This window comes from Xenopus laevis, chromosome 5L, assembly GCF_017654675.1.
Source record: "Xenopus laevis strain J_2021 chromosome 5L, Xenopus_laevis_v10.1, whole genome shotgun sequence".
Classification (NCBI taxonomy): Eukaryota; Metazoa; Chordata; class Amphibia; order Anura; family Pipidae; genus Xenopus; species Xenopus laevis.
In genome coordinates this window covers 100077405-100104963 of record NC_054379.1, presented here as the reverse complement: position 1 = coordinate 100104963, position 27559 = coordinate 100077405, and the positions used below count along the sequence as shown (strand labels likewise).

Sequence of the window (27559 nt, the reverse complement as noted above, 5' to 3'; positions counted from 1 at the left end):
TATAAAAAAAAATAATCTCCAAATAATGTAGAAACCCTATTTCTGGTTTAGTATGTTTATACTACTGCAACATAAAAATTAAAAATGTTCTCACCATCTCTTGCATAAAATTAAATGTTCTTATATTCATTTTTTTAATCTGATTTGGGTATTCTATAACATACTAAAAGTTAACTTAAGGGCTATCTAGGGTTATGTGACTTTTGAAAATAACATTTTAAAATAACATGTTACAGTATTTGCAAGCATTCTTCCAAGTTGCATATCATTTTTCTGTATTAGGAAGAACAGATTGCAATTAGAATCTTCATACATAGAGAAAACAATAATTTCCATTCTCTGGCTTCTTCATTTAATTGTACAGTTTATAATCCATAATCATACATTTACACATAAAGGTGAAATTAAACTAATAAGCAAAAGGGCTCTTACACACAGGAATTTTGGAAGCATTTGCGGTATAGGCGAATCCTAAATTTGCTAATTGATTCCATTATATTCTGCCTCATTGAACTCATGCAAGTTCAGATTTCAATTAATTTTTCATCCTGTTTTTTTAGTCACAACATACTGCATTTTCTTGCACTTGACACAAAAACCAATAGAGTAGATGTTTGCCTTTGAAACTGACAAAAACATAATATATGCGTTTAGCATGCTTTTCTAAACTCATATAAAAAAATGATGTGTGTAAGAGCCCTAAAAGTATCTAATAGTTTATAACAATACAATCAAATTTAAAAAAAAGCATCAGTGGCATAACTTAAGAGTATAGGTGGCCATACTCGACAAAATCCTCTTGTTTGGCAACAAGCAGATCTTAACCTGATATGTCCACCAAAGGCAGGTAGATATTGGGTTAATCTGATCGTTCTGCCCTGGGGCCAAACAATTGAATGAAAATGGGCACCAATGGGACGAGAACCGCACCAACTAGCCAATATGGTCCTCGATCGCTAAGAAAAATCAAACTAACCCGATTGATATCTGCCTGATTTTTGGCATGATATCGATCGGAGAGACCCATCGGAACACCCAATACAAGGACAGATAAATGGCCAAAACGCCAGCTTTAATCGTCCCGTGTATGTCCACTTTAAGCAGACTCCGCACTCATGGTGGAGCCTGGGGGAGAGGGGGTCCCAGACCACAGGGTCAGCTTCCTCTATAGCTGTAAGTACCCCCCCATCCCCAGACACTGGGCATCTGAGGGGGCCGTTATGAAGATTTTTTTTGGGGGGGGAAGGGCGACGTGCCATTGTTATGCCACTGGTTAAAAGCATTACAATGTGAAAGGTCACTGGCCCAAGGGTTTACATTCTAACACGGTATGGATAGTACAAAAAAGAGGAAAGGATATACTTAAGTAAGCAGGAAGATATCATTACTAACCTCTGTCTGTTCAAGTTGTATTTTTAAAGTTTCCAAATTGTCACTGATGGATGGCAGGCTGTCTAATTGAAATTTTAAATCCTGGATTACAGTAAGGTGTTCACATAATTTCTGGGAGCACTGACTTAATGTCATTGATAACTAGAAAACAGAAAATGCATTGCATTATAAGACATGGTCTTATTGATATGTAGTATATTTAATAACAGTGTTGCAGCGATAAAACAAACCCCCGCACATTGCTATACTATAGTAGGCACACTACACTTCATAGAAAGAAGCTACAAAACCCCCACAAAAATACAAAACTTCTTTAACTTGTTTGGTTCCTTCTTTGTCTACTTGTATTTTGTAATTAGTTAAGAATAGTAAAAAGATGAGCATTTGCATAACATTATATGATGACAAAGTAAGGAGAAAGAAGCATTGCACTCCCGATCCTTACAAAATAGCCAAACAAGATAAATGGAGGGATATAAAGGAGTTTTAAAGATTTTCATTGGTTAAGGAGGCCAAACACAAAGTGCAAAAATCACACCCTCAGTACTTTTGTCTGGGGCGCTGCTGTGCTTTGCACGTTGTGCAAAAAAAATGTTACACATTTTATTTCAGGCTATTTAGAAATATTAACATTAATTAAAGTAGTCCTGTCACCCTAAGAAATAAGTCCAAATCCTATTTTATCATGTTAGTCAAGCAAAATAAATTTTATATAAATATTTGAACCTCGCTTCCTTCAGTTTGGGAAATCATAATAATAGCAAGCAGGAAGGCGCCATTTTGTGGACACTGTCATTAAGGCAAACTTTGCATCATCTCAAACTCTTGTTTGTGCACCAGAATGGGGTACCTGATGTCCATCCCCCTAAGGAGAAGAGGAGGGGCATGCAATATTTGATTGACAGCTGAGATTTTTTAAGGGGTTGTTCAGCTTTCAGTTAACTTTAAGTATGATGCAGAGAGTGCTATCCGGTTTAATTTTTTTAAGTTACAGTGGAAGCTCAATTTAAAGTACCTTGATTTTAAGTTTTACCACATATATTTTTTATTTGTGGTCCCACCAATGTATAATACATTTCAATGGGTGCATTTGCCTGATTTGAAGTAATGTTTTCCTGGCAAATGCTTTTGGGCACGAAGCGATAATTTCCTACATATCCCAGAAGCATAAAAAAGGCCAAACTTAAACTGTTTTCCTTTATAAATATACACGCTTCTACAAACTAATTTTATGTTTTAATTTAAATGGCTCAAGGATAAAAAAAGAGACTGTATTCAACCTTGCAGTAGTAGAGTAACTGGAATTGAATTCGGTCTAGTGTAGCTGGAATAGAGATACCCTTTCATATTTTTTTTCAGCAATGGAAGTTTTGACATATGTAATTTAATACACCAGAACAGGAGGCACATCCAACACAGAGAGACCCCAGTCCATGCCCTACATACAAATTCCATACAGACTCAAGCTTTCATTAAAATACCAGAAACACAAAAATGAAAATTCAGGTACGGGACCTGTTATACAGAGATTTGGGACTTCAGTGTTTTTTGGATAATGTATCTTTCCATAATTTGGATCTCTCTACAAGTACATTAGAGGGCATTATAAACAGATAGGATGTGGAATGTCCTGCTGGCTAATGTGATGGCTGTTCTTTTAAGAGGGGCTTGGATGATTTCCTGCACAAGCATAATATCATAGGCTATTATGATACTAAAATCTACAATTAGCATATATTGGTATATATAGTTCATGTGAGTGTATAGAGGGGTCAGTGGGAGTGTGTGTATGTATGTGTGTTGGGTTTCATTTGGAGGGGTTTAACTTGACTATGTAATTATGAAAATATGTAAACCCAAAAGGATTATTTTGACGCTGATAAGGATTAAAGATATCTTATTAAAGACCAAGTACAAGTTACTGTTCTATTATTTCAGAGAAAAAGGAAATTTTTAAAAATGTGAATTATTTGCTCAAAATTGAGTATGGGAGATGATCTTCTTGTAATTCATAAATGTCTGGATGATATGTTTCCAGATAACGGATCCTGTGTATCTCTTTACCTTATATAAAAAACTGAATAGGACAATACATCACTAGATTATACAGCATATATACAGTGGATTTAGTTCCTACACATAAATGCCCTCTTATAATTTTTAAAAAAATGCTCCCTTTATGATGTTACTGGTTGGTGATGGGATGTTGTAGCTTTAACATTGGCAAAACACAGACAAATAAGAAAATCATGCAAAACACCTTTTCATACAATATTAATTCTGAACCTGATTTTCATAAATAAAAATCATGTCAACTTACCATATCTGATGAAAGGCATTCTTCAGCTTCAACTGTTGTAGACACATCTTTAGGATTAGGTTGTGTTTTTTGGTCATCGGTCTTTTGATCGTACTTAGAAGGCAGTGTATCTGAGTTTTGTGCATGTTTTGATTTTAGTGCACATTCTGCCTGAGCAAATGTATCACTCTGTCTGGCAGCATTCATAGTTGGATTATTATCTTGCCTCTCGGAACTATGTGTTTTTGAAGAATAGCTCACCATTTCACTTGGATAAAGACCTTTGTTAATATTAATAAGCAGTTCTTCAATCTTGTTCTTATTTTCAGAATCTGGGGGAACATAAAATATTTGCTCCAGTTGAGAAGAGATTAATTTGGGACGGTTTGGTTCCTGCACTAGTACTGTGTCACTGTATGCAATGTGATTGTCTATATGTCCAAGTTTTTCTACTTGTTGATTAGGACAGAGCTGATTTTCATCCAGGTCAATACCAGACAAGCCAAATATGGCATGGCTGTTGTTCTTCACTTCTTTCACATCTGTGGTAGAACTGTCAGGATAATCTGGTTCTGACTGTAATATTTTCTCTTCTTGGGAAAAATAAACACATGCTGTAGAATGATGCCCTATTTGTGTTTCATCGGCTGTATGTCTTTTAATTTCTTTTAACTTACTCTCAACTAAATACTCTTTTGTTTTGTCAGATAAATCTGAATTATCTTTATATTTTGTGCGTTCCCTCATATTTCCCTCTTTAGCACCGAACTCCACATAATTACATACTTGTTCACCATCCAGTTGATTGTTTACGTCCCGATCAGTTCTTGCCTGATCTTGGAATTCAGGCACACCATTATTAAGACCTAAATTATTTGTATCAGTTGTGGAATCTAGTTTATTCTCAGCAAAAATCACATCTGCTTCAGAACAGGGAGTACATCCAGTTTCTTGGTTTGCCTGAAGAATACTTGCACATCCCCTAAGGTAACTTGCCAAATCCCTATCTTTGTCTTCAGATTTAGGATCTGTATTTTTGATACTGGTGTTTTTCAAAGTTTCTGACACATCTGTCGCTACATTTAACTCCAAAACATCATTGCCAGCTTTATGGAGTAAAGAGTCAAAAATTGTACTCAAGTTTTCAATGTGAATGGGACTAGGGTTTGAAACACAATCACTATTTTGTTGCTTTTCTGGCAATGGAATTATTTCTTCTACATTTTCATTAGTTCTGAATATTGTTGTTTTATCATCTGTTCGTAAACAGTCATCTAAATTAGGAGCATAAACACTACTGTTTTTTATTTCTGTAGCAGGCACATTAGTTTCCAAAGTGTTTGACTCCGAATTCATTGACTTACATAGTTCTGACACTTCTGGGTTTGCATCAGGAATTATAGAAAAAACACTTAAGTTGTCGATACTTTTTATAGACAGGCACACATTATCATCTGCGTTAAATTCTTCACCTGTTTGTAGTTTATCACATGTTTTTTGTGTTACAATACCATTCTCTGTACACTCTAATGTAGCTGTTTCAATGGTAGGATAATTCTTTATTACAGAATCAGGAGTGTTATTGTTTGAGCACGGCCTTTCCCTTTCATCTTCATCATCCAGTTCAGTACAACATACATTTGTAGATGTTGAAAGAGAAACATATTCTGCATATTCGCTATTATTTGCTTGATACAATGAACAAATTGTATTAGAGGAGTTGGTCAAACTTTTTTCACTTTCCTGGCTTGGATCAAATATACATGTGTTGTTAAAAATACTTTGCTCATTTGTAGATAATTCAGTCTCATAATCTTCATCAGTGTTGGTTTCATCTGTAACAAAACACTCAATATCAGTTTCACTAAAGCAGCTTTCAGTAAATTCATCTTCTATTTCTTCATTTATTAAGTAATGAGAACCATTTTCAAAGTTATTTGCCTTGTTGTCCACCTCAGGTTCATCTTCTTTTTCATCACCTTTGCAACTGTCTTGCACTAAGTTAACTAAAGAAGCAACTTCTGGCATAACTAATACATTGTCAGTAACAGGTGAGGTCCGTTCTTCAGAACACATGATACTTTCCAAATCCTCTTCAATAATAGTTTCCAGAAACTGATGATCTCGTGCTACGACCGCCTTCTCAATATCATTTTCATTATAATAGGATGTGTCATCGTCTGAACTGGAATCGGTAAGATCTCTGTCCTCTGCAATATTTCCTCCAATAGTTTGAAATTTGTTACTGATTATGTCATACTGAGAAATGAAATCAATTTCATCATCACTCCCCTTTTCTTCAAGATCTGATGTATCATCACTGTGAATTTGCAAAGTTCCACAAGAGTGTTTCAAGACATTTTCAGGACTGCATTCATAGTTCTCATTACTGTTTGTAGTATGGGTTAAATTAGCATGGGTATTATTGCATATTTCTGCTTTCATTGAGTCAGAGCTGAACTCTGCCACTGTGTTAAGTGTAAAAAGTTCATGTTCACTATTGGTTGGAGTGATTTTAAGTGTAAAACGTTCATGTTCACTATTGGTTGGAGTGATATAGCCATCACTATAACTAAGTTTATGCTGTGGTGTTTCATAGCCTATGCCACAGTCTATTTGACAACTGCTATCACTCAAATGAGGTTCTATAGTCGTACCTTTGTTATCAGAAGAAATATTACTTATGAAACTAACCTGAGTCTCTAGTTCATCAGCAAAAGTTTCGGTATTAAATAAGGGAATGGTGTCTTTTGTATCTATCTGTTGTTCCCCAATCTGGACATTTAATGTTGTTATAGTTTCTTCATATATAATATTCCCTGGCATAGAATGGTGTGGTTCTGCAGGTTCTTCATTTACTATATCGTGCTGCATCTTTGATGTATCCAGACTGTTTTCATCAATATGAGAATGCATTGAACCTACTTTTGGAGTACTGGATTCCAAAGGCTTTAGTACATGAGAGTTGGAATTAACAGAAGTTTGATCATCTTGACAAGGTGTAAGCCCTTGCCATTCAACATGGTTCTGTTTATCGTCAACAAACTGTAATTCTTGCAACTGAGCATGCTCTCCTTCAGCTATTTTTTCTTGATCACCAACACCAGTGTTTTCTATATTCCCCAAATTATATTTATGCTGTTCTGCGTATATGCCATTACCATCTAGATCACAGTACACAGAGTTATTTTGTTGCCCCTGGAATAAGTTTTCATCAAGGTCTGTTACAATTGTAATTGGAATATTTTCTTCACAGTCCAAACAGTCCATTCCTGTATCATTGATGTCTAGGCCTGGTACTACATGGGAACTGAATTCATCATATTTAGAGTCAAAGTTTTGTTCTTCACTGGTTATGCTGGTAGTGTGAACGATATGCTCAGACTCGAGCAGCATGCTGGCAGCCTCATCAAGATCCCCATCAAACAGCAGAAGTCGTTCCCCTGTATTTGCATCAATGTAGCTGTTTATCATTAGGTATGAGTAGAATAACTGCTTTGTGTGTTCTGGATTATGTGTTAATGGTTCTTCTGTATCAGAACTTTTTTTTTCAGACAATTCCTCAACTGGAGAAGCATGTGACTCATAAGAAGGCATACATTTTAATGCATGTTTACATGTTGGTTCTAGTACATCTATGTTTGGCATTTTATCATGCAACTGAATATTACTTAGAACAGTTGCTGTGTTATTCTCTATAACACCTAACTGGGCAGCTACATCCAGGTGAATAATTTCAGAAGTTTCTGGAATATATAAACCAGCAATTTTTTGCCTATTTCTTAGAATTTTCTCTGCTAAATCATTAGAAATCATTCCTTGTTGTAAAGATGTTGAAATTGGGAAAATTTCACTGGTATCAGGCCAGATCAGACCAATAAATCCTCTTTGTGCTTCCAAGACTAACAAAGCACTGCTGTACGATATCAAGTTACACTGAACAGCTTCATCCACTGTTAAATATTTTCCTGTAGATGGACAAACAATTCCCCCATTCTGAACTTGCTGTGTTAATATTCCACAAACTGTGCCCTGGTCAATTAATCCTTTCTCTAGTGACTCTTCGAGTGTCAATCTTCTCCCAGAGTCTGGATCAATTATGCCTCCTGAAAAAATCTGTGCTCCAAGCATTCTAAACATGATTTCACGCTCCAGAATGCCTTCATGTGCTGCCCTTAAAACATTGATTTTCCGTCCAGATTTTAATGTAATTTTGCCTGTATCTTGTACATTAACTGGTAGAAACTTCATTCCTGTTTGTTTATTTGTGACACATCTCTGGATGATTTCTGTTACATTTACCTTTTCAGCTGTTATTGGATCAATAAGGTCTTTTCCTGCCTTTTGCCTGTCAATAAGTTTTGAAAATAAGACTGCTGAAATAAGGTTTCTCTGGAAAAGTTTGTTCAAGTTAAGGTGCTCATCAATGCCACATACATAAAGACACCCACATGACAGCAAAATGTCTATCATTTTAATGGCAATAGATTCTGAAATTAATCCCTGATTAAGAGCACCTATTATTGGAAAGTCAACTGTAGAGAGAGATGAAGTAATGTTTTTAGCATCGGATAAGTCTTGAAGTCGTATAGCAATTTGCTCATCAATAAGTGCATGATTCTTAGCTTCTTCAATATCAAAACATATTTTTAATCCTGGTGATACCAGCCCTGAAACAATTAACTGCATCTCGAGCAGCCGCATTCCAGTTTCATAATCAACAAAACCTTGCACTATAGACTGATATACGGAATGAACTGTCCCAGTTGTCTCATCAATGGTGCCTGACACAACCTTATCCACCTATAAGAGAGAACAGTTAGTTTTAATGAAATGGTTCCTGTTTCTATTACATATAAACATTACTATTTAGCAAGTATTTATGCACATACTTACCAAACACAGAAAATGTTGAGAGGATTAGCAGTTCAAATGTGCAAATGATTTGTGTCAGTATCTTGACAGCAAAGTTGTAACAAGCTTTAAATTCAACATGCATCTGTGAACTAGAACTTCAGTTCAGAAAATATCAAGTGGGTTAGTGAGAAAGTTGATGACTGCAGAGAAAAAACATATCATATGTGAAGCTAACCACCATGCTTAGATGCCTGTCTGCGAGGGTTAGAGAAAAAAGCTTGTGACCAAAAAACCATGCTTCATGTTTACAGCATACTTTAGTTACCAGATTTTATGACAACAAACTGAGATGTCAAAATGATGACTGAAATATCACTAAAACATCACAATCAAAACTGCAGTTAAAGAAAACACATCTGTAATATATAATGAGCTCTTAGAAAGACAATTGTATTAGGTACAAAGGATATCTATCATTTGCATGAAGATATCCAGCAACAAGGATTATCAAAAAGCATCAAACAAAGCAAGGGATTTAAATTCAATGACATAAAATGTAAGCAATATTGCTTCAACACCATGCAAAAAAACACCAAAACTGCAAAAACTGATGCATATACATTTAAGATTTAATAATCCTAATGATGTCACCTTCTGTTCCACAAGTTTATCTACCAAATCTTTTTCTTCTTTCTGCTGTCTTTTATATTCTTTCGATAAGGAACTTTGGCTTTCTTGTAATGCCTTAACTTGCTTTTCAATTTCTTCTCTTTCCTCATCTGTCAATCTAAAGAAAACAAAGCATTCAAAATAGACATAAAACTTTTATTTCTAAAACTTAAAATATATTCATACTCTCAAAACCACTTAGTAATGGTAAGAGTCGGACAAATAATTGCTTTTTACTGAATAGAATGTAAAATTTTACTGCTGTACTACTGGTAAAATATTTGGGGTATTTATTTACAGTAGCACAAGGTAGAAGCCTAAAGTTAAAGATTAGTGATTACTGAACAATGTTTATATCATTCCTATTTAATTAAGAATTGCAAGGGCCAGTAAAGGTATTTAGCTGAATAACAAAAATAAAATAATCACCTTTCATTGTGCTTGGCTAAAAGCAATTGCAAGGTTTGCAGAGCATCAGAAATTTCTTCCTGCTTCATTGCTATTTCATCACACGATATCTAAGAGATTAAAACACACATGTTTAATACAATTAACTTTATGTTATATACAACTAGACAAAACATAAATGCAATTATTGTAAAATAAATTCTGGGGTATGTGGAATTCCAGGTTCTCACGTGCAGCTAATGTTACACATAGCATGTTATCAGGAGTCTAAGGGGGTTATTTACTAAACTCTGAATGCAAATATCACGAAAAATTTGTGAAATTTTAATAAAAAAATCACAAAAAATTCAGAATTTATTAAACCCCGAGGATGGAAAAGTCAGAATCAGAAAATCCGGAATCTCAGACCTGTCGAGGTTGCATAAAAGTCAATTGATGTGCGCTTGGTTTTTGGCAATACCCCGAAGTTTTCAGGCAAAATTCTGAGTTTTCTGATGAAAAATCAGAAAAAAACGCTAAAATCGAGTGAAAAATCTAAAAAAAATTGTGAAAATTTGATTTCTCATGATTTATTCAGATTTTTTCCCGCAAAAATAAATTTGGGAAAGAATATTAATAAATAAGCCCAAAAAACCTGTGCGGATTTGGTCAGAGTTTTTTCTGAAAATATTGAGATAAATTCTGACTTTGATAAATAACCCCCTAAATCTCATCTAGGATGAAAACTGGCCAAAACAAAATAAGTACCATGAGGGATCTTGCCTCCCCCCTACCCCATCTCATCTCTCCGTCTTGCAGATATTTGCACAATGCAAAGTGGGCAAACTGCAAAACAAATGGCAGCCTTTTTCTTGCCATACACTATGCGGAGCATGTAAATAGGTGGATGTTCTTTCAGTTGAATAAAATGAAGTATAATTCAGTTGAATCAAATGTTGAATTAATTTCTATTGAAAATTTTACAACCCTTGAATGCACCCAATACGTAGGGTTTTCCTTTGTTTACTGTGGAACACATATGGATTTTCCAGTATGCAATATATTTTTTTTATATTAAAACAATATTTGGCTGCAGTGTCTAAAGCACAGGCTCTCATTAAAATGCAGGGTAGAAGACAATCAATTAGCATATATCATTCTGGGTATTAAATGTTGAAAGTTGGCCTTTTCAGAAGAGCTGTGCACAGTCTCAGACTGGGACACCAGGGGCCCACCCAAAAATCTTAGACCAGAGGCCCACCAAAAGACCTTAGATCAGGGGCCCACTCTCAGTACTATAATTCCTCTCCTCATGCAATCTGTACTCTGCTAGTCTCCTTTCTTTACATGCTATAATTAATTATTTAATCTATTTAGTCTCTCTGACACCTGGGCCCACCGGGAGTTTTCCTGGTATCCCTGTGGGCCAGTCCGACACTGGCTGTGCATAGGTCAGTAACATTTCTACTACAGGTGTATTAGTAGAAATAAAATAATCTATTATCCAGAATGCTTAGGACCTGTGGTTTTCTGGACAAAGGATCTTTCCATAATTAGGATCACTATACTTTGTGTCTGATAAAAACCATTAAAGCATTACATAAACACAATTGTTTTGCGGCCTATATGGATTCATCCTAAACCTGTATTATATTATAATTCGGAGGATAAAAATTATGAGGTTGAAATACCAACATACTGTAGGTGCTTAATTGCACCAATGTCATTGCCAACAACAGGCAATTAGCTGAGTTTAGCTGAGTTTAATCAGTTTGAGAAAATGAAAAAAACATGATTGTTTGCTAGGGGTAACTCCACTGGTGCAAGTATAATTTATTTAAATCTACAAACCCCTAGCTATTTTCACCTGCAATTGTTCAGCAAGGCCACCATTGCCACCTTCAGCTGATCTAAATCTTTAACTTTTCAACCATAATATGTCAGTTTGACTGATTAATATAGAAATAATGTATTTCTTACTTGGGTTGCCATTAGTAAAATATACTTAAATGTTCTTTGAAAAATATTGCACCCCTCTCAATTTTAAAATATGAATGCTTTTTATAAATTTTATTTTAATCTGCTATGTGTAATTGTTTTTTTTTAAATGTATTTTAATTTATATACCCCTTTTAAAGTTACACAGCACTAACCTTTGATAGGTTGAGGTTTCAATGTGCCATTTACCAGATTAGCACTCCTTTATATCAGAATACAACATATTTATAATAAAGGTACATAAAGGTACATTCCCGAGTACTAATCAGACATTACTATGAAATCCACTAAACAAACTGATTATGTGACAGCATTTCTCTTAAAATTATCTGGATAGGATAAAAACAATTGCACATTGTAGATTTCCTGAACATAGAACTTACTGCCATAAGCCACTTTTTATATTTATATAGGGTCACTTACTCAGCGTTCCCCCCTCTATTACTTTGCAGTTTAAAATAGCACAAAGAATACCCCTGTAGATAAATACAATTACCTATATATATATATATATAATACACAAAAGCCATGAATATCTTGTAAATTATATCCTTATAAACGGTGAGTTCTGATGTCATCAGTTATAAACGGTGAGTAGTGATGTCATTTCTGTCACATGACTCACTAAAACTTGTGTATTATAATAAATAAAGAACCCCCTGTTGCAAAATATAAGGATATTAGAAGTTACCTCGGAGTTTCATGCCCTGTATAAAAACACTCGGCCTTCGGCCTCGTACTTTTATATGGTCATGAAACTCCTCGGTAACTTATAATATCCTTATATTTTACAAAAGGGGGTACTTTATTCCCTATTCCCTTTATTCCCTATTTATTCCCTATATATATATAGAGTGTGCGAACATACAGACATTTAATATTGATACAGGTTACCTGCAGTAGGGGTAACATTTGTTTCTGCACCTCTAATCATTTTTTGAAAACTTTGGTGTGCCCTCCATCCATTATTAATTCTAACTGTTAATTGTTAACCCTGAAAATATCTTGTGAATATTTAAATAAACCTGGGAATTGACTTTTATTTTAAATGTGTGGTGTTCTGATATGAAGAGCAAACCTAGTAAATGGAACATTGCATTGTTTTTATATTGTATATTTTCTATTGAACTCATTTTTATCATTGGAAAGAGTCGCGGTTCATCAAGAACACACTGATTATTTGTATAAATAAGTTTATCGCTGATTAGGTTAACTTGGGGTTGAGGTTTCAAGTTCAAGCTATTGATTTCCTGATACCTGTAATAGCTTTGCATGATGCTCATTCTCCTCAGCCAGGTTGCCTTAGCTTTCTTTTGTTATATTTTCAAATGTTGCCCAAAAGTAATGTGTACATATTTAAATTATGTTTACATTATTATTAGACTCCTGGATATAGGTCTGTGAAAATGGCTGAACCCATAGCTTAGCTGGAAAGTTACTAGTTACTTTTCAGTAAGACCAGAACTATAAATATATACAGTATTTATTTCTCCATGTTCAGGCTGGAACACTACCATTATAAAGACAGAGCAACCACTGTGTGTCTCATTAGCTACATCATCTCCTCCTTCTTAATATTTCACATACAGAATGTCATGGGAAATACACTGGTCATCACATTTGTGGTACAACATGTTGTGTGCTTTTAAAAAATACCCTAAATAATAGCCCTTGGCCTGCCCCTGATCTGGCCCAATGTTACCTTATAAATTTGGGGATTAGCTCCTTAATCTTCTCACTTTGGCGTTATAACCCCAACCCATTTGTGTCACCACCCACCCCTTTTTGTGTATGCCCCCCTACCTGCCAGTAAAATATTTTCAGAAAGGTGGGAACCCTACCTGGTGTCACTGGTTCACACAGTTATTGTTCATCCTCTGACTTTCCTACTATACATGTCACTATATATATTTATATATATATATATATATATATATATATATATATATATATATATATATATATATATATATATATATAATGACTCTTTATATGTACAGTATAATTTAAGACACAATTTGTAGCTCAAACATATCTCTCTTCAAATTTCAAGTGAAATTCCTACATACTGTTGTGTGATAAGGCAGGAAGCTCCTCATTGCTGTAGAATATCTTTATTATTAGAGATCTCCCAAACATATCTTGTTTCCAAGCAAGCAAAAAATAACTTTAAAGAACATCTTTATTATGCAAATTGCTATTGCTTCCTTTTGTACCATTGTCGCTGTGTAGCTTGTAAAATAAGCTGTTTTTAGCAGCCTTCTTTGCATATAAAAATGTATAACTTTAATTCTGTTTCCCATGGAAAAATCTATTTGCACATTCATACTGTTAAATTGGGTAGAATACTGGCGCTCATCACATCAACACACATTTTCACCTGGGCAGTGACCTATGGCTTCCAATATTTACTTTATTATTTTGTCCACTGTTTATAAATGAGCCAAGTTATCCTGTATTCTGTTTCTGCCATGACAAAATCCATTAAGCTCAGAAATTATATTAAAACTAATATTTTTGTATTTTATACTATCTTCATTCAATCCATTATAAAGGTGCTACAATGTTATGATTTCCTTACTATAGTTACAAGAGGTTTACTATACTTGAAAAGGTATTAAGAGCTAATGCCTTTTTATTAATATCTTACATTTCATGGTAGGAATAATCTATGCTACTATTCATTTATTATTTAGTACCCTAGGACAATTTTAGAAAACAAGAAAGGGGCCCTAGGTATCTCACCCCAGTATTCACTTCCCCTGGATGTACGACTGAAAGCATTCTTTTGCCACACTGAAACAAACGTTGATTCAGCAGTTTGCCAAATAAATACACTGTTTCAATGAAATGTAATCAGTTATACAGTATTGCACATGTGTGCTTGTGTCTTTGTGTTCCTCTGAAATCAAACCCCTATTTTGTTAACCCCCTCTTATATATGCCTTTGCCCCCTGACTTATAGGTTCAATTCATTTGTCTCTCATTTACTTTTTAATGATTCACATTTGTTATCTATTGCTATGCTTTATATGCATCCATTTTTCATAAATGCATTTGTCATTCCCTTATGTTTGTAGATTCACACTGAACAGTATAATACAATAACACAATGGTGCTCAGAAATGATTCAACGTCAGTTGTTCCAAGTAGCAAACTACAGAGGGAGCAGACTCCGTGGTTGCAGGGTGGCATAGGCTGCAGGGTCTGCTTTATCTATAGCAGCTCTAGTCCATGAAAATTCTCAGGCAGCAGGCAGGCGCTTACACATGAGCGGGCAGAGAGAGGAGGACAGATAGGTTGCTGTACATGCCGGGCACGGCAAAGACTTTTTGCAGGGAGCCCAGCACTGCATAATTATGCAGCTGGTTGTGCCTCTATTGTGGTTTTGTTTGAAAATGCTACACCTCTAGTAAATAGGTTAAGTTATAGTAATGACTAACGCAGCGAAAGTTATTTTAAAACCACATGAGATGAACAGCTCCTCTTGGGGCTAGTTTGAATAGCTTTATTGAATAGATCCTATTTTCATTAACGTGCAGTGCAACTTGAAAGAGCAATAATAGCCGAAACGCTGGTAATAAATCTTATAAACAATCTATGGCTATACAGTACTTACAGTGGGATTAACAATTATGCCTTTTATTTGTCTATTGCTATATAACACTATATGATGAGCTCTGCTGCTTATTGAATATGGGCTACACACTGCAGACTTTGGTTATTGTATTCATGTTCTTATTAAAATAAAACCTTAAATGTGAGATTAGTTTGTGAATAAATTTATATTTACTTGTAAAGTAAAAGCCTCCTAATGAGGTAGTTACTTAATGCCCCATTCTTTTTGCACTATTGCATTGGTGCATTAAGGAAGGGGAAGTGAAACGAGTTACTTTTACAAAGGAAGGCAAAACAGATCAATAAAGGGAACTGTCTGCTGATAAATATGGCTTGTAATGACACTAAAAGAATGGGCCAAACATACTGTGGCTTGCAGTACCTGAGACTTAGATATGGGTGTCTTTTCTGAACTGGCTTGTCCTCCTTCTTTGCTCAACGTTTGTGTTACCTTAGACACCCAATTCAGTATTTCCCCTGCTTTCTTTACATGCTCTTTCTTTTCCTCTTCCAAAGACTTCTGGTGATTCATGGTGTAAAAACACAGATAATCATTACAAATCAAACAGAAAACACAAATAAAATAAAATGCACATTAATAATAACAACACTATACAATCAAGAGGTTTTGCTCAGAAGAAATCTTTCTTTGTAATATGAAAAGGTAGAAAAATGTTAACATACAATGTTAAAACTGGCAAATATATTTCACAGCAAATATATACTGTACTGTACACAGATAACACTTCTAGGACCTACTGCCTTTGCATTAGCTTCACCAATTCAAAGAATGAATCCACTCTTATTTTGTAAAAATCAAAGTATTATCACCAGTAAAATAAAACCATCACAGTAATATGCACAGTATTAATGCATACACAGACATTTTGGGGTTAGCGCTGTACCAATGTCAGGCCTGCAGTCCCTGAGCTGTTACCTAACATACTGTATACAACTCTGTTTTCTTGGCTCATTACATTTCATTAAGAAATGCAAAAGGGCTTGGTTGTGTGATCTGCAGCTGTACTTTTTGCTTAAGAGTTTAATGAAATTAGGGTTTTTAAACTACCATCTTTTTAAATTAATACTCAATATTTTTAAAAAAATCAAGAAATGTAGTACTGGCATGCGGTGGCAGTTTAAAATGCCAATGTGAAATTGTCTCCAACCAAGCACAGCTTTGCATCACTCCAACACAGTGTAATGGGAAGGAAGCAACATGTGACTAATAAAGCCATAATATGTCTGACAACATAATAGTGGCCTAGGCTACTTTAACAGATAGTTGACAGCAATGGCACATTTTTGTACTAACTGAATGGTGTCGGTTACAATATCCTAATGCTATTAAATAAAATGTACACATATCTAAAACATGTTTTCGTGCTTTTCTTCTTGACCTTCATATTTCCTCCCCTTGATTCTCCAACCGTAAACACTGCTTCTATATTATTCACTTGCTTTTTAGCCCACTCGCTAAAATATTCTTTATCCCTCATTTCCCTACTTGCTTTGCTTCTTAACCCTTATATTTAATCTCTCTATTTACCATCATTAAAGGGCAACTTTCCATTTATCATTCACTTACAACTTGACATAGCTTACACTTTAGTAATGTCTGACTTTTTTCTTTCTTCCTTAAACAGTATTCAAGTATTCACATACTAAGTAAACCCTCTCATTTGTCTCTAACATGTTGAGAATATATATATATATATATATATATATATATATATATATATATATATATATATATATATATATATATATATATTACTTTTAAGATACTCATCCACACACTATCTGGCTGAGATAACAAGAGCTGTGATTAAGCAACAGCTGAGGGTCTGACATGCTTGTAAGTAGGGATGGGCGAATTTTTTCGCCTCGTTTCGCCGAAAAAATGACGCCCATAGACTCGTATGGCAGCGTGCGTCAAAAAAAAAGAGGCGCGTCAAAACAGTTTCGCCGCGCGACAAATTTTAGACTTTAATGGGCGTCTGCGACATTTCGCCGGCGGCGAATTTTTGGCGAAGCGAAACGGGTCAAATTCGCCCATCCCTGCTTGTTAGAAATTTAGAAAAAAATAAAAATTATTTTTAACCAAGAAAAAAATGTTATGGATGTTTTACACAACTAAATATAAAATGTTCCTTAAGAAGAGCACTATCCATAATGGGTCTGTTTCACAGCTCTTGGTACATTGTCTTGCCATTGAGTCTAAGACCAATTATACTTGCCCACACCACAAAAGGACAGAACACTGCATGGTTATATATATCATCAATCAAAAATAATACATTAATGTCAAAGTACACAGAGAAATACTGAATGATATTATTACACCAATTTAGATATAATAGATATACTGTAAAATATATTTCAACCTTGTTTTAGGTACATATAATAATGTATTTTTTTTTAATAGAACGGGAACAACTACAAAATACTTTAATCTTTTTACAAGAGAAGTTGTATGTTTCTAAGATACCTGTGATTTGTCAATTACTGGAAGCATCAAATAATTGAAATACTTCCTGACAGTAGTATAACCTCTACCAGACAAAAAAGTGTTATCTTTATTGTGAAGAGAAGTAAAGACTGGGAATTCCAACATTGTGCGGCAGCGGTGCTTTCATTAATCGAAGTCCTGTATGACAATCATATACTGCCTGATCCAAAGCATCTTTGTATGACAGCTTCTTTCTTGTTATAGGGCAAGTAAGATTTTTGACATATGAGTTTACATCCATTAATTTTGTTGCTGTTACAGCATCAACAACTCCTTTTTTAACTGCCTCTTCTAATGAAAGCCGGGAACGAGATCTTGGTTCTATTAATCCTCCCGTTAAATGCTGATACTCTAGACATCGATAACCAATCTCTTTGTTTAACATGTTCAAGTTCATAGCTTCAGCTGCAGGCAAAATTACTTTGGTTACAGGATGAATGACCCCAGTGAAAGTTAATTCACATTGGTGAATTTGCTTAGCACACACATCATCAATAAGGCCTTTCTGCAGTGCTTCTGAAACACTATACTTTTTGCCATTTGAAGGATCAATAACCCCACCAGTGCTGGCTTGTGCTTCTAGAAGCCGATAGATTGTTATTCTGTCTGCCATATTTCTACGTAAAGCTTTAAACACTGAAACCCTTTCATTTGTCTCATAAATCCAGTATCCTGCTATAGGACTATAGGGATCTTTAATTGGTTTAATTCGACTAACTAAAACATCAGCCAGTTCAGTAGCTGAAATAAGTCCTTCTTTAAATTTACTTATTAATGATCTTTCAATTTTTCCTTCGCTAACAACTTCCTCAATTATAAACTTTCGTCCTGTTTTCAGGTCAGTTAATTCTGTTTGGGAATTCCCTTTAGAATCAAAAACAGTGGTGCTTCCCCACTCACATTCATGCTGGGATAATTCAAAATACATATTTTTATCAATAAGACCTCTTTCATGGGCCTCATGTCGTGTCATTTCCATGCCAGACCTAATATCTATTACACATATTTTATGGCCTTTTTCAGCAGTAAAAGCAGTAATTTGTCTATCACCAATTGGTAAAAGGTATGTTTTGCTCTCTAAATCCAAAACACACAGCTGAAGTAATTCAGAGTAATACATACTTTGCTTGCTGATGGGAAGGTGGAAACCTTTTACATTGCTAGCTGGTTCATGCAAAAATTTCACTGTTGTGTGGTTTAACAAGCCTTTTAAAACTGCAATGTCTGCTGGAATTCTTATACTTCTAACAGGGTCTATTACTCCTCCAGTTGCTATCTGAGCCTCGAGAATTCGTTTTCCTTTTTGTCTTTCTAGAAGTCTTGCTTCAATAGCCTGGAAAACAGAAAGCTTTTTCCCAGAATGAATATACCCTAGGACGGCTTTTTCTGATTCAAGAAGTTTTTCCTTAAATTCCTGATCAACTATTCCATTCATTACAGCTTCTTCGACAGAGTATTGTTTGCCAGTATAAGGATCAATAATAAAACCTGTTACTGCTTGTGCTTCCAAAAATTCAAATGCTATATTTCTCTCAATAATACCCCTTTTTGCTGCTAGCATAAAAGATATCTTTTCTCTGCTCGATTCAAGATATAAACCTGCAATGGAAGAATTTCTTTTCAAATATTGGTCCAAGGTTTTTTGAACTTCTTGAACGGAGATATGTCCCAATTCAAGCTGCTCCAGTGTTTTCGCATCAAGGATTTTCGCATCTACCATTTGTCTGGCAGATGCACATTTTCTAAGACCTTGAAAGACAAATCTTTCATCGGTGGAGGAACTGTCACTCACATACCCATCAGAGCCTGCATAGCTTTTATAACTGGAGGACACAGAACCCATCTTCTGTAAATCTCCTCTCCTAAATCCATCAACAATATTACGTTCTTGATACGTCTGTTCTTCATTGTTTACCAGGAATTCTTTTTCCTGTTTTACAGTGGTGACTTCAACATGCACATCATACTGCTTGCTCTTCACTATCTGCAATAGTAATATTCAAAATAAGATGTAGTTTTGGGAAATAATTCTTCATTATTAAACACACTACTTCAAAGCCCAAGTTGCAGAAAATCAAACCAGAAATCTTGCAGAAATATACAGAAGTAGAAGAGCTAATACAGCTTGTAGGCTTACTAAAAGTACCCAAACCACGAGCAAAGCCAAAAATGGAATTCACCATAGGAAATATGTTAGATATGAAAGTGCAGCACATTATAGAATACTGCTAAATAAAGCCACCATAACCCAAACAAATGGACCATAAGTGCAGGAAGCAGATCATATGTGATGTTTACAAAAAGAGTTGGGGATACATATAGAATACCTCCAGAGGTTGCTCAAATTTTCCTAGATCTTTTCCAAATTTTCCTTCTTCGTATCTCATTGTTTGCATGTTATTTTGGATATTTTTATCTTTTACACTTCCTAGTTCTGACAACTGTCTGTATGGGTTCATGGTGTCAATGGCAATTTTGAGTTCATTGCTCGCCTGTGTCACAAGTTCTGCAAAAGGAGGCTTTCTGTCAGAACTGTCAAGTGACTGCTTTATCCTGGACAGCTGAAGCTGAAGTTCCTTTTGAATATTTTCATCATAGCCATCTATTTGTAACCGTTTTTCCTCTATGTGCTCTGTTTTAAAAATTGGGGCATTAACATCTATTTGAGAATCAAGTTTTCGTCTCAGCCCAGGAGACCCTTTTGACCTATTCTGCAATGGGTCAAAACTTTGCTGTGATCCTGAGCTTGAATACATGAAGTTGGTCCCTTTTGTTTCAGATTTCTGAAGTGGGCTTGTAACAGTGCTGGTCTGCTGAATCTCACTCTGCAAACTTCTTAGTTGATTTATATGATCTTGTCTCTGAAGATCGACTTTCTGTTTCAGGCTCTCAACAACCCTCCTCTGAGCATCTAATTCAGCTTCTAGCTTGCAACATTTCTGGGCATGTTCTAATTCAGATTTTTTCTCCATGCTTAATTGTTCTTGGCACCTCTGATATCTTCCCTGTAAGTCTGAAATCTCATTTTTTAGCAATCTCATTTTCTCTTCATGCATGGTCTTTTCTTGCTTCAATTTAACAACTTCAAGTCTCATAGTGGAAGCCTCATTCTCAGTACTTAGGTTTGATTCCATTTTTCTTTCAAACTGCTTTCTGAAGTCATCTGCTGATTGCTTGTATTTTATAGACTCCTCATGATACAGAGCAATCTTTTTCTGTGCTAACTGCTCATCCACATTCTTTTTGTGAAGGTCATCTTGTGTTTTTTTCAGTTTGTTGTTTACTTCCTGCAAATGTCCCTGGTGCAACAGAATTTTCTGATCAGTCATCTTTTTTTCTAAGGTCAAATTGTTGAGTTCAGCCTTTAAAGTCCGTGTCTCCTTTTCAGAGTTAAGCATAGCTAGACTTTGCTTGTCATATTTCTGCTTCAGTTCATTTACTGCATTTTTTGATCTTGTCAATTCTTCTTCCAGTCTATTTATTGTGATCTGAGCTTCTTTCTCACTCTTAGATTGTTTCTGAGATTGTTCATTTGTTAGCCGTATTTGTTCTCTGGCACTATCCAGCTGAGATTTTAGCATATCAGCATTTTTCTGCAATGTAGATTTTTCCATGGCTATTTTTTCTGAGTCAGACTTTATCCTTTTTAACTGCATCTCTGTCTCGGTATTCAGTTTAGTTAGATCATCCAACTTCAATTTCAGAGTGTCTGCCCACTGATTACTTTTTGTTAATTCATCTCGAAGTTTAAGAAGTTTTATTTGATCCTCTTTCTGGGACCTGGAAGTCTGAAGTAGTTCCTCTTGAACTTTCTTCAGCTGCTCGCGCAAACTGTCAGCTTCCTCACTTCTAGACTGAGATCTTTGCTCTAATGCAATCTTTTCGTGTTGCAAAGAACTCATTTGTGATTCCATGTATTTCAAATTGCTCTCTGATTTTGACTGAGACCGAGAAAGCTCATCTAGTCTTTTTTTGAAGTCATCTACTTCTTGTTTTTTCCTGCTCAAGTCTTCTTCTAGGAATGTGATTTTTTGTTGGCAATTTCTCTCAGACATCTCTTTTTGTCTCAGTTCCTCCTGGCAAACTTTTAGTTTCTCTCTCATGCCATCATAATCACCCTTTAGCATTTTGATCTGATGTTCCAGAGAAAGCCGATCCTGTTGCAGAGACTTAAGGTCCTCTTCCAAATTCATGAAAGCTTTCTTGTTTCCTGCAGATTCTTGTCTTGCTTCTTCGGCTTTATCTTCGCTCTGATACACTTTTCTTTCAAGTTCCCTTATTTGTAACACATAATTTTGTTCCAGTTGGTTCTTCTGTTCTAAGTCATGTTTAAGATGCTGAACCATATTATGGGTGTCATCAAACTGATTTCTAAGCTGCCGGTTTTTTTCTTCAGCAGCAGTTTTCTGTTTATTTAGTGTGTTCAGCTCTAATTTGTATTGTTTAATTTCATTTTCTGCTTTTTTGTTGGCCAGTGTAAGATCATCTAATTGGTGCTTCAGGCTTTCAGCTTTTTTAGCATATTGCTCAATCTGAGTCCCTCTTTTATCTGATTCCATCATGATTGATGCACGTGCTGGAATCACCATTTCCTTTCCAGAAGAGAAACTGTAAACTGATTCTGTTGTTTGCCTTTTTGTTTCATATTCTAATTTCCCCTTTTCAACTATTCTCCTTTGAAATTCAAGATCGTGTTCAAGCTGTTTCATCTGTCTTAAAAGTTCTTCCTCAATTTCAGCTTTTCTTTTCAGTTCTCCCATCAAATTGATTTTTGTCTTTTCTAATTCTTGAAGATCAATATCTTTCCTTTTTAGATGGTCTTCTAATTTTCTTCTTGCTGTTGTGCTTTCTTCTATTTGTGTTTTAAATGCCCTGAGCTTGTCTTCCACAGCACTGCATTTTGTTTCTGACTGACGGGTAATTTGGCGTACATGTTCAAATTGCTGCTCTACTGCAGTTTTTTGCTTAACTGCAGTCTCTAGTTCCAAACGGAATTGTTGCGCTTCATACTCTGCCTTTGTTTTCTGCAAATTTATCTCTTCAATTGCTTTTAGATGTTTCTTAACCTCCATTTCAGCAGCAGATTTAACTTTGGGAATCTCTTGCTCTAGTGAATACTTTTGCTTCTTCACTTCATCAAGAGTAGCCTCAAGCTCTTTTATTTTTCTCATAAGCCTTTTGTTTTCTTCCATTGTAGCTTTTTGCTGCTCTAGTAAATCTGGATATGCTGAAGAGGAAGAGTGGTCTGTGTACATTATAGTCTAAAACAAAGTGAAATAAGAAATGCTCATATACAAATTCTGTACAAGAAAATGGCTATTAGCAGAGGTATTTGTTCATATATTACATTGGTGGAGATAAAATCAATGCTGGGGAAACTATAAAAGAGCTGTCTTTCTATGTATTATTGAATACATATCCACTGTTATTTGAAAATAACTATATATCACAGCAGCAGTATCTCAAATTGGATTCATGTTCTTGTGAAATGAAAGATCTAGGTGACAAATACGTAACGTGACAAATATGAACTTTTAGAAAGAATATAATTATTTTGTAGACTGCCCTGCAGGTCCTGTAAAAGAGAAGATTGTGCCTTTTGGATCATATGTAATCAAGTCCACCAGATGTTAATGTAATACAACAGTTGTGAGCTGAAAACTCTCATTGTGCTTTGATATGCAGTCCCACTATGTAAAGAGACCAGTTGCCTATTCCTGCTTTGGACAGACAAGGTGCATTATATAATTATTACTTACCATATTGTGCCAGTGAAATTCTAAATGCAGATATTGTTGGTTTCCTAGGGACATTTTAGCAGAACATTCAGAAATGAAGCACCCAACACGACAGAGCATAAGCAGCAAAACATCTACTGGACATTCATGTTATTATTTGATGTATGCAATAGCTTGCACATGCACAATTGCAAAGAAATGACAACACAAAAGTAAAATAAGAAAGTAAATATTCCATTCAAAAAGACATATAAGTGCATGTTAGCTAGTGTTCAAAACAAGTACTACAAAAACATTTACTTAGTTTAGAGTATCATTTGGTAGCTAATGCAAAGGCAGATTGTTTCTTATTACCTACAATATTTAAGGGAAATATGGGATTATGGAAGAAGAGACACAGTTTTGTGCAGGTCTAGTAAACCACACAAATCAGTGGGTATCATTTACATGTCAGCTGTTTGAATATAATCACTTGATTGGTTTCTTACCAGACCTGGGCAAACTTTGCAACATTAATTTTTACCTTGATAGTTCACACAAAAACCTAGTAATGATAAAATTACCTCTTTTAATTTTCACTTACACAACTTGCAAAAATACACTACAATTTATAATTATGTAGTATGAATAATATCAATTTAAATATTTTTTTTTTACCTTGACTATTGCCATCCAATAACTAACAATTGTTCAAGAGCATCCTACTACAAAAATTGTACCAATTTTCACACAAATGAAATATCTCATAAAAAATACATGAAACCTGTCAAAATAGCAAGCATTTAAAGTGAAATGAATTTTATCTTTTAAAGTTTACAAATAAAATAAATTAGAAGGCTTAGAAGCAAGCGAAACACAGCAACCCTCCACCAAAGGTATAAGAACATAAAAAAACAAAGGCTCAGTCAATTCAAATTATTGTCCCCAGTGAAAGAAGCAGGGATACTTATTTTCTGGTCGAGTTTTTAAAAATACTCCAGCTAAAACCTGTCAAGGTCATGTAGAAGTCAATGGCAGATGTCCATTTTACAATATGAAGATGTTGCGATCTGTGCTGGCTATCGTACGACAACTCGAAAAAAAATTGGATGTTTCAGCATTAAACTCAAAAAATGTGTCTCAAAATATATGTAAAAGTGGTAAAAGGGGCACACATAACACCCATGCAAATTCAGACAACTTTTTCCTGGATCAAAAGTATGTCTGCAAAATAATTTTTGTTTAATAAATGTAGCAGACTAATACTGACTGTGGTTGTTTCTCCTACTGTTTTTAAATCATTAAAAGTAGTTTAATCGCTTAAACTGGTCACTCAGTTAAAAAAGGAATGTGTTCAATAATAAGCAGAATATTTACTAGCGTTTTGCATGAATTTTTTGTCTTTACCTCTTCTTCCTCCATCCTCTTCAAGGTCTCACCAGAAAATTTAACCAGTTGTGTGATTAAGGTAATTAAGGCAGTGTAACGGGTCCTTAAACCCATGAACTAAAAAGAGAGAAAACAAGTTTCAAAAATAGTTTAACAATAATTATGATCTATGTGTGCTTGAAAAAAGCATTGATTTAAACATGCTGATTTTGTAGTTGTTTTTACATATTAACTTTAGTAAATTACATAATTTCTAAGGCTCTCCCAGTTTTATTTAGCTCCCATCAACTTGAGGCAATGTGTTGTCACCAGTGTCACCAAATAATGTGATGTTACACAACTGAGACCGTACTGGATGATGTTACTTTGTTGAAATATCTCTTATCGTGTGATCAACTCCATACAGAATCTCCATGAAAAGTCTCCATAAATGTATTATTTCTAGAATATGCAGATGCAAATGTACTTTACTATACTACCAACTTAGTAAAAGATTTGTCTGGAGAAGTGTTTATTTGGCTTATGTTTATCCCTTTCAACAAATGCCACCAGGTAGAAAAACGAGCATCCCTCAAAAGCACTTCTCATCTTATGAACCCCATATTGCTCAACCTCTGCTTTACTTTTTCTAGTGTTCTGCTTTTTTTAATTGATTACTTTTTTAATGTAGGATTCTCGTCTTCACTGTAGCTTTTTTGTGTAAAGTCTGTCAAACGCACCCTTCCTTTCCTTTAAAATGAATGGCGTTTGGGAATTTGACTGATATGATTTTATATGGTTCTCCAAAGGGCAACTAACAAAAGGCAACTCGAAGCAATGGAACACTTCTGAGTTTTGCCCAAAAACATGCCTCCGTTCCTCAATCAAAATGTCACATGTACCATAGACATAAGAACTATAAAGCAATATTCTGACAAAAAGTAATAATATATCACAGCATGGACTAAAATTCCAATATGTATCCATACTATCACAGAAGAAGCTTAAAAAATGGATTCATTCTAAACCTGTGAATGTTTTACAATAACAAATTCTTATATTTTGCTTGTTTTTCTTTTAATTACCTCTTGCACAATTGCATCTGAAGAACTCTGAATCCTTCTGCGCTTCATGGGTGACTTTTGATGGGAATCCACCATTGCTCTGTATGTCATTAACTGCAATTCATAATCCTGTTAAAAAAGCAAACATAAATAACAATATTGATGAGTGATGCTGAAGGACTAATAGAGCTGTATCCTTCTAGGTTCAATACAATTTTATATTATTGGCACATGTGTCTTGTTGGCAAATTCCCAAGATTATAGGACTAAATAACCACTCATGTTACTGACACAAACCTCATGAAGCAGCCTGCTAATGTTCTGTCACCCTCAAGCTACTCAGAGGACCATTAATATCAACTTGTAATTCCATAATGACACGCCAAGAAACTAATATCATCCTAACCATTTAAAGGTGGACAGATAAATGGGGTTTTTTTTGCTATTTTTCAGTACCATTTTGAAAATAAATTTTAAAAAGGCCAAAAATGTATATATAAACGTGCTACAATTTCCTGCCTGTATAAGCCCTTTATAAAAACCCTTTGCACATTATAAAGAAACATCTTCATCTCATACTCTCCCTCTCTATGAATCTGCAATGAAAAGTTAATTTCCAAAGTCTCCACTATAAAATTTTGATACTGACTACAATGCATGTATGTTATACTGGCACCAAAAATGCAATAACTTTTTAAGTGCCATCCCTACCTAGGAAACCTGACTTTTAGATTTGGCAATACTAGTACTAGCCATGAGTAAAGTATGATGCAACAGAACTAAGTGCAAAACGAGGAGAAATTTTAGCTATTAAAGATACAAAATAATAAATTGTGATGAAGATTGATAAGGGATTACCTTAATTGCAGAAGAAAATTGCTCAGAATACTTCTGGCATTCATCCATCTTACTTTGTTTCATTTCTATCTCTGAAATCAGCATCTGAAACAAACAAACATGCTAACTGAACGTTCATTGCTCAATAAGTTTTATACTCCCAGGGAGTGAACACTTAGCATAATGCAGAACCTAATATATGGAGGTGCATTTAGTGAAGGTGACTGTACAAAGTGGGAAAAAGCACAAGGCTCCAAATCTCAGTGTACACCCTTACCAAAGGGGTGTAATTGCAATTACTATACAGATTCACTGAGAAAAAGTCACAAAGCAGGTCTACAAAAGCCACCAAAGTTTGAGTTTGAAACATGTAGTGTAAATAAAACACTTTTCAGCAGCTATACATGCTTTGATGGATTGTGGTGAATCCAAATATTATATGGAAGTGCATTTACTGCCCAGTACACAATAATACATTTGGAAGGGGATTAGGGAAGTGCTATAACACACATATTACCTTCTGCTGATCCAATTGCTTTGCCAGAGCCTTGCTATTTTCAGGCAGGTTTTCCTGAAGCATACTTTGTGTTTCTTCTATCTGACTGATCCAAGAGTCCAGTGTCCCATATGATTCTTTGTAGTATTTCAAAGACTTACTTATGCCATCCAGATCACGTAATCTAATTTAATGGTAGTTAAAATAATTAAGTTAATAATTGATTAACTTTTGCAATGCAATGACACATATAATCAGTTAGGGTAAACTCTTTGAGCCTATGGATGCTAAAATACTTATTTTTCATTAATGCATCTTAATTTTGAACATTGGTATACACTGTGC

The 27559-nt window shown here is 34.9% G+C and overlaps 1 protein-coding gene across 18 annotated transcripts in view; it reads right to left on the bottom strand.

Annotated features, from left to right (window-relative positions):
• Positions 1–27559, bottom strand: part of dst.L (dystonin L homeolog) — a 296950-nt gene that overhangs the window by 103816 nt on the left and 165575 nt on the right. For 10 of the 18 annotated variants that reach the window (XM_018263477.2, XM_018263472.2, XM_018263474.2 and 7 more), the window contains 9 exons: positions 27236–27398; positions 26740–26823; positions 25903–26010; positions 24857–24955; positions 15603–15740; positions 9647–9735; positions 9200–9335; positions 3713–8494; positions 1393–1533 (listed from right to left, as the gene is read on the bottom strand). In XM_018263477.2, the coding sequence (XP_018118966.1) occupies positions 1393–1533; positions 3713–8494; positions 9200–9335; positions 9647–9735; positions 15603–15740; positions 24857–24955; positions 25903–26010; positions 26740–26823; positions 27236–27398 (5740 nt within the window). Of the gene's footprint in view, positions 1–1392; positions 1534–3712; positions 8495–9199; positions 9336–9646; positions 9736–15602; positions 15741–17295; positions 19717–20059; positions 22994–24856; positions 24956–25902; positions 26011–26739; positions 26824–27235; positions 27399–27559 lie in introns of those variants that run through there. The other 8 variants (XM_041563177.1, XM_041563182.1, XM_018263491.2 and 5 more) reach the window with 2 other exon arrangements.